This window comes from Crocodylus siamensis, chromosome 5 (assembly GCF_052110815.1).
Source record: "Crocodylus siamensis isolate JL-2025a chromosome 5, ASM5211081v1, whole genome shotgun sequence".
NCBI lineage: Eukaryota > Metazoa > Chordata > Crocodylia > Crocodylidae > Crocodylus > Crocodylus siamensis.
In genome coordinates, this window is record NC_143399.1 from 184,254,678 (window position 1) to 184,271,545 (window position 16,868).

The following is a 16,868-nucleotide window of genomic DNA, read 5'->3' on the forward strand; positions in this document are numbered from 1 at the left end:
GAACCAAGAGCTGAAGGTTTTGGAAATTGGTTGTAATAACTGCCAGCTGAAGGGCAGGAAGTACAATAGAAACAACGTTATTTGGGAACAATGAAGCACTTGTTTACTTCTGTATCAGCACGACATGACTTAGTAGAAAACATCAGTGCATTTGATTAGATTTGGGAGTCAATTATGTCCACCGAAGTCTTCCGAGCTTTAAGAAGCGTGCTATAGTGTGCTATTTCCACAGAATACTATACTTTCTTCACTCAGTGCACTGCATTTCCTTCAAATATTTAACATATGTTTAAGTATTTATAATTTATCCAGGTCCTCAGTCATGATGACCTTATGAGGATGTTATGTGGCATTCTGAATGAAAAACAGTAACTAAACGACCAATTAAAACTATGCACCATCAAAAAACAAACACTTTTTAAAATAGTATTATTAATTGTATCAAGTGCTTGCACTACAGATAAGCAAATAGATTTGTATAAAATAAAACTAAATCCTACTTTTGTCAAAAGGGTTAGACCTTTCATGTTTGAAATATTTTATTGTAACTTACTTTTTAATTTTATCTAAAAGTTATATAGAGAAATACAAGGAAGGGCACCTTGTGTCCAAAAACGTATCTAAAACCTCTCCCAACTACCAATACCATAACTATAGGTAGGTAAGAGGGACATGAGCCCCAGAAGCCAATTAAGGGGGGGATGGGACAGGTGCATTAGAACTGAGGCTGGGAGGCACTGGTATCGATGGAGCTATGTGGTAGCTTGGGCTCTGTGAAGAGGGGATAGGAACTGGGCAGTGACGTGAGGGAAGCTCTCAGGTCCTGGCAGCTAAGTGCTTGGGGAAATGAATCAGGGGATGAAGATAAGGAAGTACTCTGTACCTCCAAATTATGGGTTCTGTTTTTTCACTCAGCGTGATATTTAGCAGTGCCTGCTGGGAAGAAGTGGGTAGACAAGAGGTTTTACTCCTTAACTGGGGGACAGCTTCCCCCACTGCTGCTGGGACACTCCACCCCTTATCTTCTTCCCTCTCTGCCAAGCTGAAGTCTACATCTGTCAGGACCAGAGAGCTTCCTTGCACTGAATCCTAGATACCAACCAGTCTCTCAATGTAACAGAGAGCCAGAGGGCTCCTGTTACTTTAAGAGCAGGCAGCGGGCTAAGCTGGCTGCATGAGGTGGCAACAGCAGGAGCACAGGTTGGCTGCTAATTAAAAAAGGGTAAACTCCTCTGCATAACTGAGGCCACATGACAAAAAAGGGCAGGGCTACGAGGCATATAATCCCAGGGCCTGAGCCAGACCCTCCATGCTGCAGGGAGAGAAGCTCCCCAGAGCAAAGTACAGACTATCAAAAAGCCCAAGACTGAATCGATTCAATCTTCGCAGGTTAGTCTAAGCTGCATAGATTGAATCAATAAGCAAGTAAATAGACATTCACTTTTGATTCTGAAAATGCAACCATATGCCTGCCGTGGCTCAGTGCAAAAGTCAGGAGACAGGAGGTGCTAGAACATAGATTTCATAGACATTAGGGCTGAAAGGGACCTCGGAAGATCATCAAGTCCAGCCCCCTGCCCTAGGAGCAGGATGTCAGCTGCGGTCACAGGATCCTAGTAAGATAAACATACAAATATCTCTTAAAAGGAGTCCAGAGTAGGTGTTTGCACCACCTCTGGTGCAGTCTGTTCCATTGTGGGGCTCAGACAGTATAGAAGTTCTTCCTTACATCCAGCCTGAAACGGTCTTGGAGGAGTTTGTGACCATTTGACCTGGTCATCCCTTGGGGTGCTCTGGTTAACAGGTGTTCCTCCAGATCCTGATGTACACCCCTTATATAGTTACAGGCAGCCACCAGGTCCCTCCTGAGCCTGAGCTTTTCCAGGATGAAGAGTCCCATGGCTCTCAGCCTCGTGTCATAAGGTCCGTTTTCCTGCCCCCTGATCACGCACGTGGCTCTTCTCTGGACTCTCTCGAGCTTCTCCACATCCTTTTTAAATTGTGGAGCCCAGAACTGGATACTGTACTCTAGCTGCAGCCTCACCAAAGCCTAGTCCAGTGGGAGGATGATGCCTCCCTGCTGGCTGGAGCAGCCAGTTTGGGCCAAGGCTAGCCCATCCACCGGGGGGGGGGGGGGAGGGCAGGAGAAGAGCAGGGTTCTGCTTATCTTTTTTGCAGTGCTACTACATTTCATGCAAACAAACAAAGCAAGAAAAATGTATCTTATCTTTTGGGTTATTTAAATTTGAATGGCCAGTACCAAGATACAAACACAACTTACCACTTCTGTCTGCAGCTCCTCCCCGCATTATCCTAGCCACCACAATTGCACCAGTATGTTCATCCCTTTTAATAGTTGCTCCCTTAAAAAAAAAAAAAAAGGATACCTAGTATGTCTTTGCATAATTTAAGTATATTAGACTAGAAAATACTTGATATACAATTGAAAATGGTAAATACAATACAGATGTGTACTGCAGTTTAGAAATAAGAATGCTCATTAAAATCTGTTAACTATTTGAAATACATTGTTTAATAATATTACACACAAGGTTTTTGTCATTTATACCATATGAAAAGAAATCTGTCCCTTCTGTTCTATCCTACATAATGTGACAGTTGCTCCTATTTGCTAATAAAGCTCATCCATTCAGCACAGACATACCAGTACAGACTAAGATGTATAACAACAACATAAAAGAATATAATTTGGGGGCTAAATACTCCAAGTACACATATTACACTATTTCTATTGGGTCAATCCACAGATTGGGGTTTAAGTAGTGCTGAAAATTGATAAATGAGAAATAGTATACACCCTGGACAGAAAGAGGCCATTTCTTACACCAGATTTGCCTTCAAAACATAAAACCATCTATTCTCACACACCAGTTGATACTTTGCTCTTTGGGAAAGGAGTCTTGAATAGTTATCCAAGAAACAAACATGGCAGGGTGAAGAAATCACCCTATACTAAAACACCTGAGGGAGAATTCAGAGAGTAGAAAAATGGGATATTCCTTGTGTTTGCCATAATGGTGTTTTTATAATTCTAAAATAGGCACAATGCAAGAAAGAAATCCAACATAAATGAAAGCATATTTGTTGAAAACAATTACGGAGATTTTTCTACAGCCATTCTAAATTAACTGGACAATGTCCCACAATCAGGAAGTCATATAAAAAGCATAGCTGTCTTGTCTTCAATGGTAGCTCACATACAGCACACTGTGCAGATAAGCGAAGTGAGTTAAAAAAAAAAGTCTCCCCTTACATTTTTGGCTATTTTAGAAGGCATTTCTTTTTAATCCTCAAACATCAATTAATTTGAGTTTAAATGCAAGAGCACTTTTGGTTTTGCTGAAATCCTGAAAAAGCAGATTTATTTGTGTTGCTGCCAGGCTTGCCTAAATGATGAGGGGTGTATAAATGGGCAAGAAAGTTTATTCCTATGAAATATTCAGCTCCAGGATTTTTTTCAGCTTCATGTGCAGTGCAGCTCCTCATTTTGTCCTTTAAAAGACAAGGAGGTTAAGGCTGGAACTTGGAAGCCTGAAAAATTGCTGGTGTTGCTAGCCAAAGTTGTAAGATACCCTAAAGCTGACACAAAAGATGTAATGGCACAGTTCAGTTTAAAATATTTTAAAAGGGAAAATAAGGAGTTTGAGAGCTATATCAGAGACTGAGAATGTGATTAAAGGTTCCATAGCAGCATGCAAGGGTCCTAAAAAACACTATTCATGGTTTCACAGATGTACAGCCTCCTAGTCCACCTGCTTATCTGCTGCTTCCCAAATATAAACAAAGTAAACACTTGTTTTTCAACCAATCAAATTAACAACAAATCAAAGCAAGGTACCATATTTACCCCAATCCAAGATTACTTTGAATTTAAGACAACCCCAATAATTAGATTTGTAATTAGATGATAAAATTGTTGTAATTTTTAAAGTATAGAATCTAATTATGGGGGGAGCATCTTAAATTCACCTCCATGATATCCTCAAAAAAATCCTCATTGGATTCAAGTAACTACAATAGTCAGGTATATAAGAAGGAGTTATGGCACAGAGGAAGGGTAGCCAACATCCAGCACCAGAAGTAGCGTAAACACCCTGTGTGTGGCATGCAGCAGACTGGGAAGAGACAGGCAACACAGTGGCAGATACATCAGGAAGCAGAAAACACAGCACCAGACTAAGCACAGAATGCAGGGCAGGAAGCAGAAAGCAAGAAGCAGCTTGGTCAGGGAGCACAGGGCAGGAAGCAGAAAGCTGAGCAGCAGATTGGGTAGGGGAAGGAATCAACTGCTACTCAGGGAGGATGAAGAGCTAATTTGTGGTATACCTGCTAAAAGTTTGGCCCTTGCTGATATCAAAGGACAGACATCAATGTTTACATTTGCAAGCTCTTTGCCTATTAAATGAAAAGTCACATAACTAGGCACCAAATACCAATGAATACTCCAGAAGGCATAATTTTAATGTAGACTATACTATCAGCCTACTTTTCAATGCAAAAAACAGTTAATTACAGTAATTGTAGATATTTGACATCAATTGCTCACACGTCTTTCATTTTGTGCAAATAAAGCCCATACACATGAGAACAGATTATTTCAAAAAGTAGTTTCATGGTTTTAGTTTGGGTCACCTGTGCCTCCCTTGAGACTACCAGAGCTGAAGGCATCTAAGGCACAGCAACCTCAACTGCCACTTGGCTCATTCACTAGTAAATCCCAGCTAGCAGGACTCTGGGTTAGCAGAGGGAGAGGGTATGTGGAATCCATGTGGACAACACATCCAGATGTACCATAGTTACTGGAGAGTAAGAAGCACTCTGCCTTTAAGTAACTGCCCACACAAACAACCAATACTTCAAATGAAAGGAAAGGAAAAAAATCCCACTTAAAGAGTGACTACAGAACAGCACTAACAAAGTTGGCAACAAATCTTAGGTGCCAGGCTCAGAAAGTAGTAGAAAGTCAGTGGACAGTACTAGTGACAACTTTCTCAGAAATAGAGACCTTAGTCTAAAGAAGCTACAGAAAACCCAGCTCGCTTCAGGGAAAGCACATAGTGCAAGATGGGAAGTACAGTAGATAAGAGCTGCTGCTGTTGTCTGGAGAACCTCTTGTATTTCGTTTCCTGTAAGCCTGCTAGAAGGCTACTTGCCATGTAGGAGAATACTGTGCATTTCTGGGGAGCAGTCTGCTCTAGAGGACTCATCCAATCAGCATCTAGGCAGCCGGGTAGAACACAGCTGTTCTAGATACAGCACCTGGCCCTGGTTCTGGGAGAATAGGTTACAAAGCAGCAGTATTGTGATTGGTGGGTTGAATGACACACCAGCTGGGAAGACTAAAACTGTCCGCATGGGCTTTCTGCAAACTCTGGGGACTATGGGGATTTGCCAGCCCTGCCCCCCCCACCCCATAGAATAGCCCCATGTCCTACATAAGAAGGCAGGCATCCATCAGTGAGCCTAGCCTTCTGTGTCATCCACTGTCCCCATGGCTTTCCGGGGCTGCAGGCTTTCAGTTTGATCCTGGAAGATATTTTCTCCTGACATGCGTGGCTTTTGAGGCTCAGTACACCAGGGGTTCCCTGACTGATGTCATAGCTGGGTGAGGATTGCAAATTGCTCATATTACCACCGTGGAACAGTGCAAATGAACACATTAATTTGGAGATGCTCCTTGCAGAAGAAGTCATAACTTTGCTATGATACAAGCACTCTTAGCAAGTTTTGCTGCTCGAATGCAGAGTTACTTCCATTTAAAGTAAATTTAACACATGCTAAGTATAACGTGACATGGGGAGTCTACAGACATGCTCTGGGATGGAGAGGGGATGCTTTAATTAGAGAAGCTCTGAGAGTTGCTTTAATTAAAGCACCTGCAGCATCACATGTATTCAGCATCCTGTGCTTCAAAATAGTGGCACTTGATGAGCTTTAGTTAAAGTGCCCTCACCACCATTTTGAAACATGGGGATGCTGAATACATGAGATGTGGAGGCTGCTGGAGCACGCTAATTAGCAGACTTGCAGCCAACTTGATTAATTGAGTTGGCTCTGACGTGTGATAATTAGCATGCGTTGGAGCAGAGTTCCATCATTTTTATAGGTGCCCAGAGTTCTAAGGCTTGTGACATAAAAACAACGTCTTAACCCTCCTAATACAGTAGCCATGAAAAAAGGTTGAGAGAGACTCCTAGAATTTCTACACCTGGTTTAAATGGGTATAAGGAGGAAAATACAGTAAATAAGAACATGGCAATGGATAAAGAAACACCTGAGGACACAAAGATGGATAATAAAGAAAAGTACTAGAATTGAGGACACTGTTGAGTGAGGTGTTTCCTTTGTGGTTTCTGAAGGCATAGAGGCTGTGTAAGAGCCTGGCATATGGGAGGAGACAGCACATAATAACACATGAACTAGAGGCAGACTTTTATTTGGGAAGTACTAACATAGGCTGTGATCAAGCTCTTCTGTGTTTCTCTGGAGTAGGAAGTAAAGGCTGCAGAGATTTCTCCAAGAAGAAAAATTTTCCATTCTAGGACTGCCTTTTGGAGAATGGGTAACATGCAAAGTAGTACCTATTATATGTCCCTCTCCCAGGCAGAGAAGATCATGAGAATGGCCCAGGTTCATGGGCATGGTAGAGTCCACCCAACAAGAAGTTTTTGAAGGCTGGTGATTTGGTGCTTGCTATGATGAGGGTTTACCTCCTTGACTCTGAGGTGGTGGTCTCAGATGTACAGATTTCACTTAGAAATATTTATTTTGGCCCAATTAGAAATAACTAGTTGTAACATTAAAATCTATAGCTGAACTTAGTTCTACTGAATGAAGACATGGTCCCTGCCCAGGTTCTGCCCTGCAACCATGAATTATAGGAAGAGAAAATATGGGCTGAGGCTGTCTTGCCCCTTTCTTGTACACATTAGTTCCATAGGTGAATAGGCAAAGGCTACTGCTATTCAAAAGAATTTAGGATTGTGTGTTTTGGGTGCATACACAGGACTGAAATCCATGTAGATAAATATACACAGAATCACAACTGTGTTTTGGTCTATAGCATATTCATGTATATTCATTCCTTTTAAATGGACTTTATATTTCCATGTAAAAGCCTGAAAAAGTTAGTTTCTCTCAAAAATTGGCTACCTATTTGTTTGTTTCTTCCTAACAGTTCTACTTAACAGAAGTCAATCACATTTGCAGAACTGTGGATTGATTTACCTAAATCCAAAATGAAGAGTCCTAAATTCTCAGATAGGAAAAAACACTAATACAGTACTTCACAGAATCAGTCATGCTAAGTCACTCTATTTACTTGTCTGAAAAGCACGTTTGCATTAAAAAAGTTAATGTCTCTTTTCCTGAAAAAAATCCACAATAATGCATCCACAATAATCCACACTATCCACGCCCTACACCATTTTTCAGCATGGGGACTCTAATACACAAGACACTGGAGTTGACTGGAGAATGGTAATTACCATATGCACCAGCAGACTCGATTAATCAAGTAATTACAGCATGTTGGAGCAGCCTTGCTGCAACATAGATTCAAGAAAGACAAAGATGAGGGCATTTTCATTTGCATGAAAACAAAGTTATTTACTTTGAACTCATTTTAAAAGGCATGTTGACTTTTGTTTCATGCTTCAGAGCTAAGTAGGTACAATTTTCCCTTGCTCATTCCTAACATTAACACTTAAAGTAACTTTGTTCTCTTCCTTAACACTTTGCTTGATTAAAAAAAAAAGAATCTTGATAAACAGGCCCGTGATTTAAATCTTAGTGGAAAAACTGTTTAAAATGTTAAAACCAAGTAAAATCCTTCCATATGGTCAAACTTCTAATTGTACCCATGGGTCTCCAGAGTTGGTCAATGCTAAAACTCATTTCTTGTTGCCAAAAATCTGTCAAGAATGAGGGCATTACTGAGATATCCACTCCAAGACAAGCTACCACTGTATGCCTAACATAAGCATCACTCTCCTCACATCACCCCTGTACAAAAAACCTGCTTTCTAAAAGCAACTATAAAGATATTTCTTTAGGATTCTTCTCCATTAATACAAATACTCAACATAACCTAAAACAAGGCACTTGTTGGTTTGGAGAGAAGAGTTACATAGTTAATTTTTTTTAATGTCACACTCTCTCTGAGGCAAATAGAAATAGCCAAATTAGTGCAGCCACCTTTTAATACTCTTGTAATACACATTTGGCTTAGCCCGTTCATTTTTTCCAGATATCCTCACAAAGACAGTAGCTTTCTGGTGTTCATAACACATATCTTAAGTTAGGCTAGATTTCAAGTCAAGGCATTTAAATATGTGCTTTGCCGTCTATATTTAGTGCTACAAAACATTACATTCTTAACTTTAAAGCTAGCAAGCACAGTTCGAGACAACGGTCATGATTTCACTGGGTATTTCACCTATCCTTCTCTCCCTTTAACAAATTAAAGTTTAAAAATTATATTTCAGTTATTTTACTAGTCAAACAAACTTGCATACATGGTTAACCCATCATGTAGCCTACCCATTTGACTCATTTTAGTAGCAATGATATGAACACAGAATTTACATATGCATTGTTCATCCTTATGGGTAAATTTGCACAATACAATCTAATCGCATTTTCCATGAATATTAGCCTTTTGACCCATGTTCATAATAGTAAAAAAAGCAGTGAAAGAAATCATAACCTACCAATGGTTCCCTGTTTTTGACAAGTCTGATTATTTTAACAGAGTCCTCCTCCTCATCAATATCATCAGGCATGGGAGGTAACACTGGATCGTAGTTCTTTTGAGCGACAGTATCATGTACAGACAGCAAAGCCTGAAAATGGCAATGGGCAACATTAATGTTAGTCATCTGAAACTCTCATAAAATACAAAAGGAACAAACAGTTCATAATCTGATGATTACAGTGTCATAATGTTTGTAGGCAGCATTCAATTTATTTTAATAGCTTGTTAAACAATAACAGAACATTTTGGTATTTTTCAGATACACCAGATATACAAATTGTAGATGCAGAAGGGTTGTTTTTACACATAAAAGTTAAAATGTTGCGCACATGGTACTTTCATCCCCAAATTACAAAATATATGGGCTAGAGAAAAAAGATGTCTTGAAAGCAAATTGTTGTTTCTCCTGATACAAGTTCAAGAATCTCATTCTATTATTGTAACATAAAAGTTCTTGCAACACATTACAAAAAGCCAGGAAACAGAAAAGCATGATCATTAACTTCTGCCCTTCCTGTTCATGCATCAAATGTTGTGGAGCTAAACTGCTGCAGAAATGTCCCTCTGATAGGCAGCCAGATGTTGACAGCTTCTTTGCTCCTTGTTCTTAGGCTTCCTTTCAACGTAATTCAAAAAGCACACAGTTTAGGAATTTTTATTGTAATCGCTCTCTCACATAATTTGGTACTGAAATTGGAGAAATGTCCTTGAATATCAATACAAGTTGGGAGCCGAACTCCTTTTCTTAAGATTCTCTGGAAGTAATAGGCCCTAACTTACAAACTCGCTACTTTTCAGATGCAGCATTTTTAAAGTTCACTTAAGTGTTAACTTTTTCAGGATTTTTAACAGCTTTCTAAAACAGGGCAATCGAGGTGGCACAGGGCCAATCCATGAGCTAGACCCCCTCCCCCCCAGCCTTCCTCTATTTTACCAGATTCAGCATCTGCTCCAGCCATTTGGGAACTTGTGCTGCATGCAACATGGATCTCAAAGCAGCCAGAGTGGGTGAAGTGTACAATGCAGTCCAGGAAGGCACGTGTAGCGCAGATTCTAGACCAGCCAGAGCAGGTGCTGTGCTATGTATAGTGCCTGTCCAGGTCAGCCTGCAACACACATGGTGCCTACTCCAGATAGTCACTGCATACAGCATGGGTCCTGGACTGGTTGGAGTGGGTACCACATGTAGCACAGCACCCACTCCAGCCAGTCTGGGATCCTCACTACATGCCCCTGGCTGGACCCATTCTGGGTGCTCCAGGATCCATACCACATGCACTTGCCCATGTGGCACAGTCCTAGAGCAGCTGGGCTTGGTGCCACATGTGGCACATGTTCTGACCCCTATGCACAGGGCTGGGCCAGTGCATGCTGTACCCCATGTGGGTCTGTTCAGACCCAGAGCAGCATGAGGGGTCAGATAGCAGGGCTCTTTGGGCCAGACCCAGCCTGCAGGCCATATGTTTGACACCTCTGATCTAAATAATAAGCTAGCTAGATAATAAGGTAGCAAATAACCTAGTTAAGTAAGACTCTGATTTTTCCTGTTGCACCTCATGGAATAGTAGCAACGATGAAACCTAAAATGGTATAACTGTTTCTGCTAAAAACCATTAGGAATAGTAAGGTGAAGTTTTGCCATGGGCAATCCTTATGGAAGGTACCAACTTTTTTGGGTGCAACACATTCAGCTAATTTTTTAAAACCAATATATGATGAAATCAAGGGAGCATGGGAACTTCATGTTGCTGTGATAAGAATGCTTCTGATATCCAAGGTAACACTATACCACTCCCTGCAGCACAGACATACTCATAAGATGAGGTATGTAATTACCTCCTTCCTGTATTACTTTTTTCAGTAATAATAGACAGTAATAAGAAATTTCATTTTTTAAAGTAAGTTATACGTTTGTACTCAGTTTTTTTCTACTGGTGGATTAGGTAGTTTCATTTTTTGTACTACTTTCTCAGGAATGCTGAGAACTGCCCAGTTTAAAACAGGACTGCATGAAGGTCAACAAAACCATGACACCCTTTGCCCTCTCCAATTATGGATTAATTTTCAAGTTATGTCTTCATATAGTATAGAGACACAAGGTTCTTTGGGTAAATCTGATATTGTTTATTAAACCAACTCAAGTAGTTGGAAAAATTCTTAGCTAGTTTTTGGGTTTAAATACCCTGTGTCAGGCTGAAGAAGCATCTGCAGTTGGTCTGGGCTCTTCCTGGATGGAATGAATAGTAAAGAAGCCAGAGGCTAGGCTGGTATTTATTAGGGGTGTGCAAAGTGGGCCATATTCGATTCAGATTCAACCCACTTCGGGGGACAGTGATTCGATTAGTTGATTTGGATCAGTGTCTCAATTCAATTTGGCCAAATCTGAAGATTCGATGTTGATTCAGGGAATCAGTGAATCAGAGAATTCAGACCACACAGTAGCAACATGCAGGGGGTGCATGTGCACCCCCCAACAGGCCACGCTCCCTGCTTAGGTGATGGGTGGGAGGCAGGCAGTAATCCCTGGTGTCCCTCCTGAGTGCTGGCCGGAGAGTGGGGACATTGGATGAAGTGCTGCTGACACTTATGGGAGCAGCCTGGGAACACTGCTCATGCTTCCTGGCTGGTACAATCGGCCGCAGGGGGACCACCCCCTGGTTGGCAAGATTGGCCGTGGGGGGACTCCTGCCCCAGTCACTGGAGGGCATGTGTCCCCCCTGACTCGGGTGGTGCCAGTCACCCATGTGGCCATAGACACGGCTTTAAGTGTTTTCCATACATACCTTGAGGTACCAGGCATGGCTCGTGAACACTGAGATGATGGGGCAGATGGAGCATCCCACAGGAGTGTGTGTATGGGGGTACTTCTGGTCCACTTCTGGATCTGCCACCGAGTGTGCAGGGGACCTCCCCCCATCCCTCCAGCTCTGCAATCAGCCACAGGGGAACCCCGGTTGCCCCCCGGCAACCCAGGAGGCACCAGTCACCGAGCCAGGGGGTGGGGGCCTCCATGTGCTCCACAGAAGACCCGGAAGTGGACCAGATGTGCTTCTGGTCTACTTCTTAGTCCAACACTGAGCGTGCCAGGGACCACCCACACTCCTCTGAGATGCTCCATCCGTCCCACCATCTCAGTGTTCACAGGCCGCCTGTACCTTGAAGTATGTAGAAAAAACATTTAAAGCTATGTCTATGCCCGAATCATCAAGTCTCTCCAAATCTCTCTGAATTGATTTGAAGGGTTTCAATTCAATTCAGAGAGATTAAAGGGTTTCCTGGTTCAATTTTGATTCAGAGATTTGGCTATCAAATTGGGCTGAATCTCCACCGAATCAAATCAGCGACCGAAGCTTTGCACAGCCACAGTATTTATGCAAGATAGGCAGTCAGTGAAGATGTAAATTGAGGAGTCAGCGGGTGAGAGAGAGGCTGGGTGGGGGAGGGAAATGAATGTAGCTGGTAAATAGTGGAGAAGTACCTGGGGAGTCAGCTGTCAGGCAGGTTATAATGCGTCATAAATCCAATGTCTACATTTAGAACATGATTTTTTGTGTTCAGGAGGTTGATGAAGTGAAGTTCATAGGCTCATCTATGAAAAGTGTTTTGTAAGTTCCCTTTGAGGATTAGAACTGAGATTGGAGACAGGGTTTTTCTTGTGAGAAATGTGTCCCCATATGTTATTGAGTGTTCTTGTCCTTAATCCATAATTGGGGGGGGAATCCATGGTTTTGTTGATCTTCCATGCAGTCCTGTTTTAAACTGGGCAGTTCTCAGCATTCCTGGGAAAGCAGTACAAAAAATGAAACTACCTAATCCACCAAAAGAAAAAACTCATCAGAGGACAACTGCAGATGCTTCCTCAGCCTGATAGACAGTATTTAAATCAGAAAGCTTGCTAAGAAGATTTTTTCCAACTATGTGAGTTGGTCTAATAGAAAGATATTAGATTTACCCAAAGAACCTTGTCTGCCTATGTCCTTAGACCAATACGGCTACAACCTATACCCCTTCATACAGTATAAACAGAAAGGAAGACCATCTCTGCTTTAAGAGTCTGTAATTGTTTGATGCTTTTTACTTCAAAATAAAATGCACTTTGCTGAAGACTTAGAATCATAGAAAATTAGGGTTGGGAGGGACTTTAGGAGGTCATCTATTCCAACCCCATGCTCAAAGCTGGACCATTTCTAACTAGATCATCCCAGCCAAGGCTTTGTCTAGCTGGGTCTTAAAAACCTCCAAAGATGGAGAGTCCACAATCTCTCTGGATAACTTGTTCCAGTGCTTTACTATCTTCCATGTGTGTGAGCATTCTTCCCAACATGGGACCTAAACTTCCTTTGCTGCAACTTGAGATCAATGCTTCTTGCTCTGTCATCTACCACCACTGAGAACAGTCCAGCTCCATCCTCTTTCATACCCCCCTTCAGGAGGTTGAAAGCTGCTAATTAAGTCTCCTCTGCTCTAGAGTAAATAAGCCCAGTTCCTCAGGAGTCATGTCCCTCATCCTCCTCACCATTTTTGTTGCCCTACACTGGACTCTCTCCAATTTGTCCACATCCTTTCTGCAGTGGGGTGCCCAAAACTGAATACAGTACTCCAGATGTGGCTCTACTGTTGCTGAATCTAGAGGAAGAATCACTTCCCTTGCCCTGCTGACAACACACCTACCAATGCAGCCCAATATACCCATAACCTTCTCAGCCACAAGGGCACACTATTGGCTCATATTCAACTTATTGTCCTCAGTAAGTCCTGAGGTCCTTTTTTGTAGAGTTGCTGCCCAGCAAGTCAGGGCCCAACCTGTACCAGTGCATGGAATTCTTCTGCCCTAAGTGCAAGACTTGGCACTTGTCATTGTTGAACCTCATGAGATTCCTTTCAGCCCAATCCTCCAATTTGTCTAGGTTACTCTAAATCCTGTCTCTATCATCCAGCATTATCTACTACTCCCCCAGCTCGATGTCAGCTGCAAACTTGCTGAGGGTGCACTCTAGGCCATCTTCCAGGTCACTGATGAACATACTGAAAAAAAATGGCCCCAAGACTTAATTCATTATATTCCCCCCTCCAAAACACTCTAACATTGTTTATCACCAAAAGTTAACAATCCTAGAGTGCCTGTACACTTCATGAGTTTTAATCCTCTTTAAATTAAATAGATTTATAATATTTAGCTTGTTCATTTTGGTGCATCACATCAGCGTTTGTACACACTAGGTTTTTGACCATATTAAGCTTTGGAGCATCACAGCTGCGTTTGTACACACTAGGTTTTCGAACTAATTAAGACTAGTCCCCAGCTGGCACCACAGAAGAGTGGGACAGTCCAGCACTGCCCCCTGGGCCAGGGCTCCCCACGCACCCTGTGCCCATGCCTTGCCATGCAGCAGTGGAAGCAAGGAGTCAACAAACCACAGAAGAAAAAAGAAAAGTGGAAGCAATTCGAAAGTGAAAACAATTCAAAGGGATTTAAGTTTTAGTTTAATGCTCCAGAAAGATTTTTAAAGCATCCGGAAAACCTGCTCATGCAAACAGTCATGCAGTTGCAGCACATGAAAGAGTAAAAAACATGGTGTGTACAAAGACCCCTAAAGAATCAAATGCATTTCGGGTACAAGCTAATGCCCTGGATCTAGCAACTGCCGTTCTTTCTTGAAATGTGCGCCAGATAGCGTTGTACATACAATATCCAATGCAATTTCATGAAACTCTAAACATGCATGTGAAATAATGAAAAAAAACAAAACAAAATTAAGGGGTTGCTTTCCTTTAAGTATACCGCACAAGTCAAAGATTAGTCATTTCATTTTTTCATATGAAGAAATGGTACATGCACGCACTGACCCAATGTAATGAGATTCTATATTTCAGCTGAAAAACACTGAGGAAGATTAAGTGAATGGATTTTGAAAACAGCTGATGAAAATAATCTGACGTATTAATTCCATCATAGAAAGTAACAACTTAAACCACGTTCAAATAAAATCCTTGGTTAGCAGAACTGACAAAACACATTCCTTTTACCTCTAGATATAATTATGCCAAGCGTCAATCAGGTACTGAAACACCACCAGATCAGGCAGCTGGATGCGCATTAGGACTGACACTAAGACAGAACCAATGCTACTGGGAAGGATCCAGGGAAGTCTGAATAGTGTACTCGCATCTCTCTTTATCTATACAGCACATGAGCACTGAGCCAAGCTCACTGTGCATGTGGAGCTCCAGCAGGAACCATGCTGATCAGCTGGTGAGCTCAGAGGGATGACTGCATGCAGTGCAGGCAGAAGCCACACTGATCAGCCCATGAGCTCAGAGAGCTCACTGTGCATACTTGGCACAGCCAAAGGAAGTGTGGCCACTCCCCACACCTAGGATTTGCCCATGATTGTTATATACAACAAGATGCTTTTCACTCAATTACTGTAACAAATATTGTAAAAAGAAAAAACAGGACATCACAGTTCGGGGCATTTAAAACACCACTTCATCAATAGCATTTAAAAGGTTGGGTTTTTTGTTGCTGTTGTTTTTTTTGCAGGGGGGGGAGGTTAGTTATATACTTGGGATTACTTAACTAATGCTTGAGATGGACCTATCAAACAAGATGGAAAAAACAACTACAATATATGAGCCTTCAAGCTAGTTGACAAAGAAGTTTCTAACCCCACATAGTAACCAATTTCTTTATGGCATATATCATATGGTCACTGCAGGGCACTCTTTTCTGACTTTTTTTTTGTTTTTACTGTTGTTTTCTTTAACATGCTCCTCTACATCCCTGATATGAACACTGAGAACTACCATACAGAAGCACAATTAAAGTTAATATATTTTTATGCAAAATTTTTATGCAAAATTTATATCTAAATTTCAAAGAAGAAAAGAAAAAGTATAGAAAGAACACTGCCAGAAGTTTTTTGTCTTGTCCTTCTAAGAATGTGTTGACTATTCCTTCAAGGGAACTTTCTTGCACTTTTTTTAATATACCTAAATAAAAAGTGATCTATAAGCATTCCTTTGATAGCTTTGCCAAATGTACTTCTGTTTAATTTAAAATATGCTTAGCACAAGACTGTGTGTGATGTGTGTAACTACAGTATGAATAAAAAAGTTTAAAACTTCTTTAAAAACACACTATTATGAGTGCCAAGAGGTCAGATAAAGAGATGTCATCTGTTATCCAGGGAAAAGGGGAAGTTATCACAAACAAATTTTCCAAGGAAAGAGATGCCTCATGTATTAGTCTTATGAAGCTTTCCTTTGCACAACCTGTGAAAAGAAACTGTCTAAAAGATTTGTTCCAGTATTACACTCCTTAATGATGATGAGGTTCTTTCAAAGCTAAAAGAGCTCCTAGAAATTCAGAGAACTTTTTATATAGCAATGCAGATTCACAGAGTCCAGGATTAGGGTCAGGTACACCTAAGCACCTTTGGAAAAGAAGAGATCGTGTTTTAGCTAAGTTTTATGCTTATGATTCACTAATGTAAACATGGTTTGTATTTAGAACTTGAAAGAAGGTATGATTCAAATTCCTACACTACCTAAATATAAATATTGATGTTCAGCTAAATTCTTAGACATGATCTAGCTGGAAATGAATACTTTGAACAATTCACTGAATGTCTAGAAACCAGTAGACTTTTTGTATTAAAGCTATGAAATATTTTATGCCTTGATTTTTGTAGAATTGACCTACAAAAAACCTACAGGTGATATTACTAAAAGTTGAAACATTTTAAAGTTACTTCTTGCACTATTTCTTAAGCTAGAAACATTTGTGTTAACTGGGAACATCGGTAATCATGACAGTTTACATGCTGAATAAAAATGCTACTTTCCATATGACATTTTTCCTGACAGCTCTATACAGTATGACTGCTCTTAATCCTTTTTTTATTGTCTTAAGCCACAGTTGTTTTTATCTTTATTTCTGCATTTCAATTTTTATTTTATTAACTGAAGGTAGAAGAAAACCTAAAGGTGTCTAATTTTAGAATTCACTTAAGAAAAGTTTATTCTTCTTCCCTCCTTAAAAATATACTTTAAACTTCCATATGAAACTTCATTGCAGAAATATTTTGCA

The 16,868-nt window shown here is 40.9% G+C and overlaps 1 protein-coding gene across 6 annotated transcripts in view; it reads right to left on the reverse strand.

Annotated features, from left to right (window-relative positions):
• Positions 1–16,868, reverse strand: part of MPP7 (MAGUK p55 scaffold protein 7) — a 281,685-nt gene that overhangs the window by 72,865 nt on the left and 191,952 nt on the right. For all 6 annotated transcript variants that reach the window (XM_090047429.1, XM_090047431.1, XM_090047425.1 and 3 more), the window contains 2 exons: positions 8,733–8,864; positions 2,282–2,363 (listed from right to left, as the gene is read on the reverse strand). In XM_090047429.1, the coding sequence (XP_089903555.1) occupies positions 2,282–2,363; positions 8,733–8,864 (214 nt within the window). The remainder of the gene's footprint in view (positions 1–2,281; positions 2,364–8,732; positions 8,865–16,868) is intronic.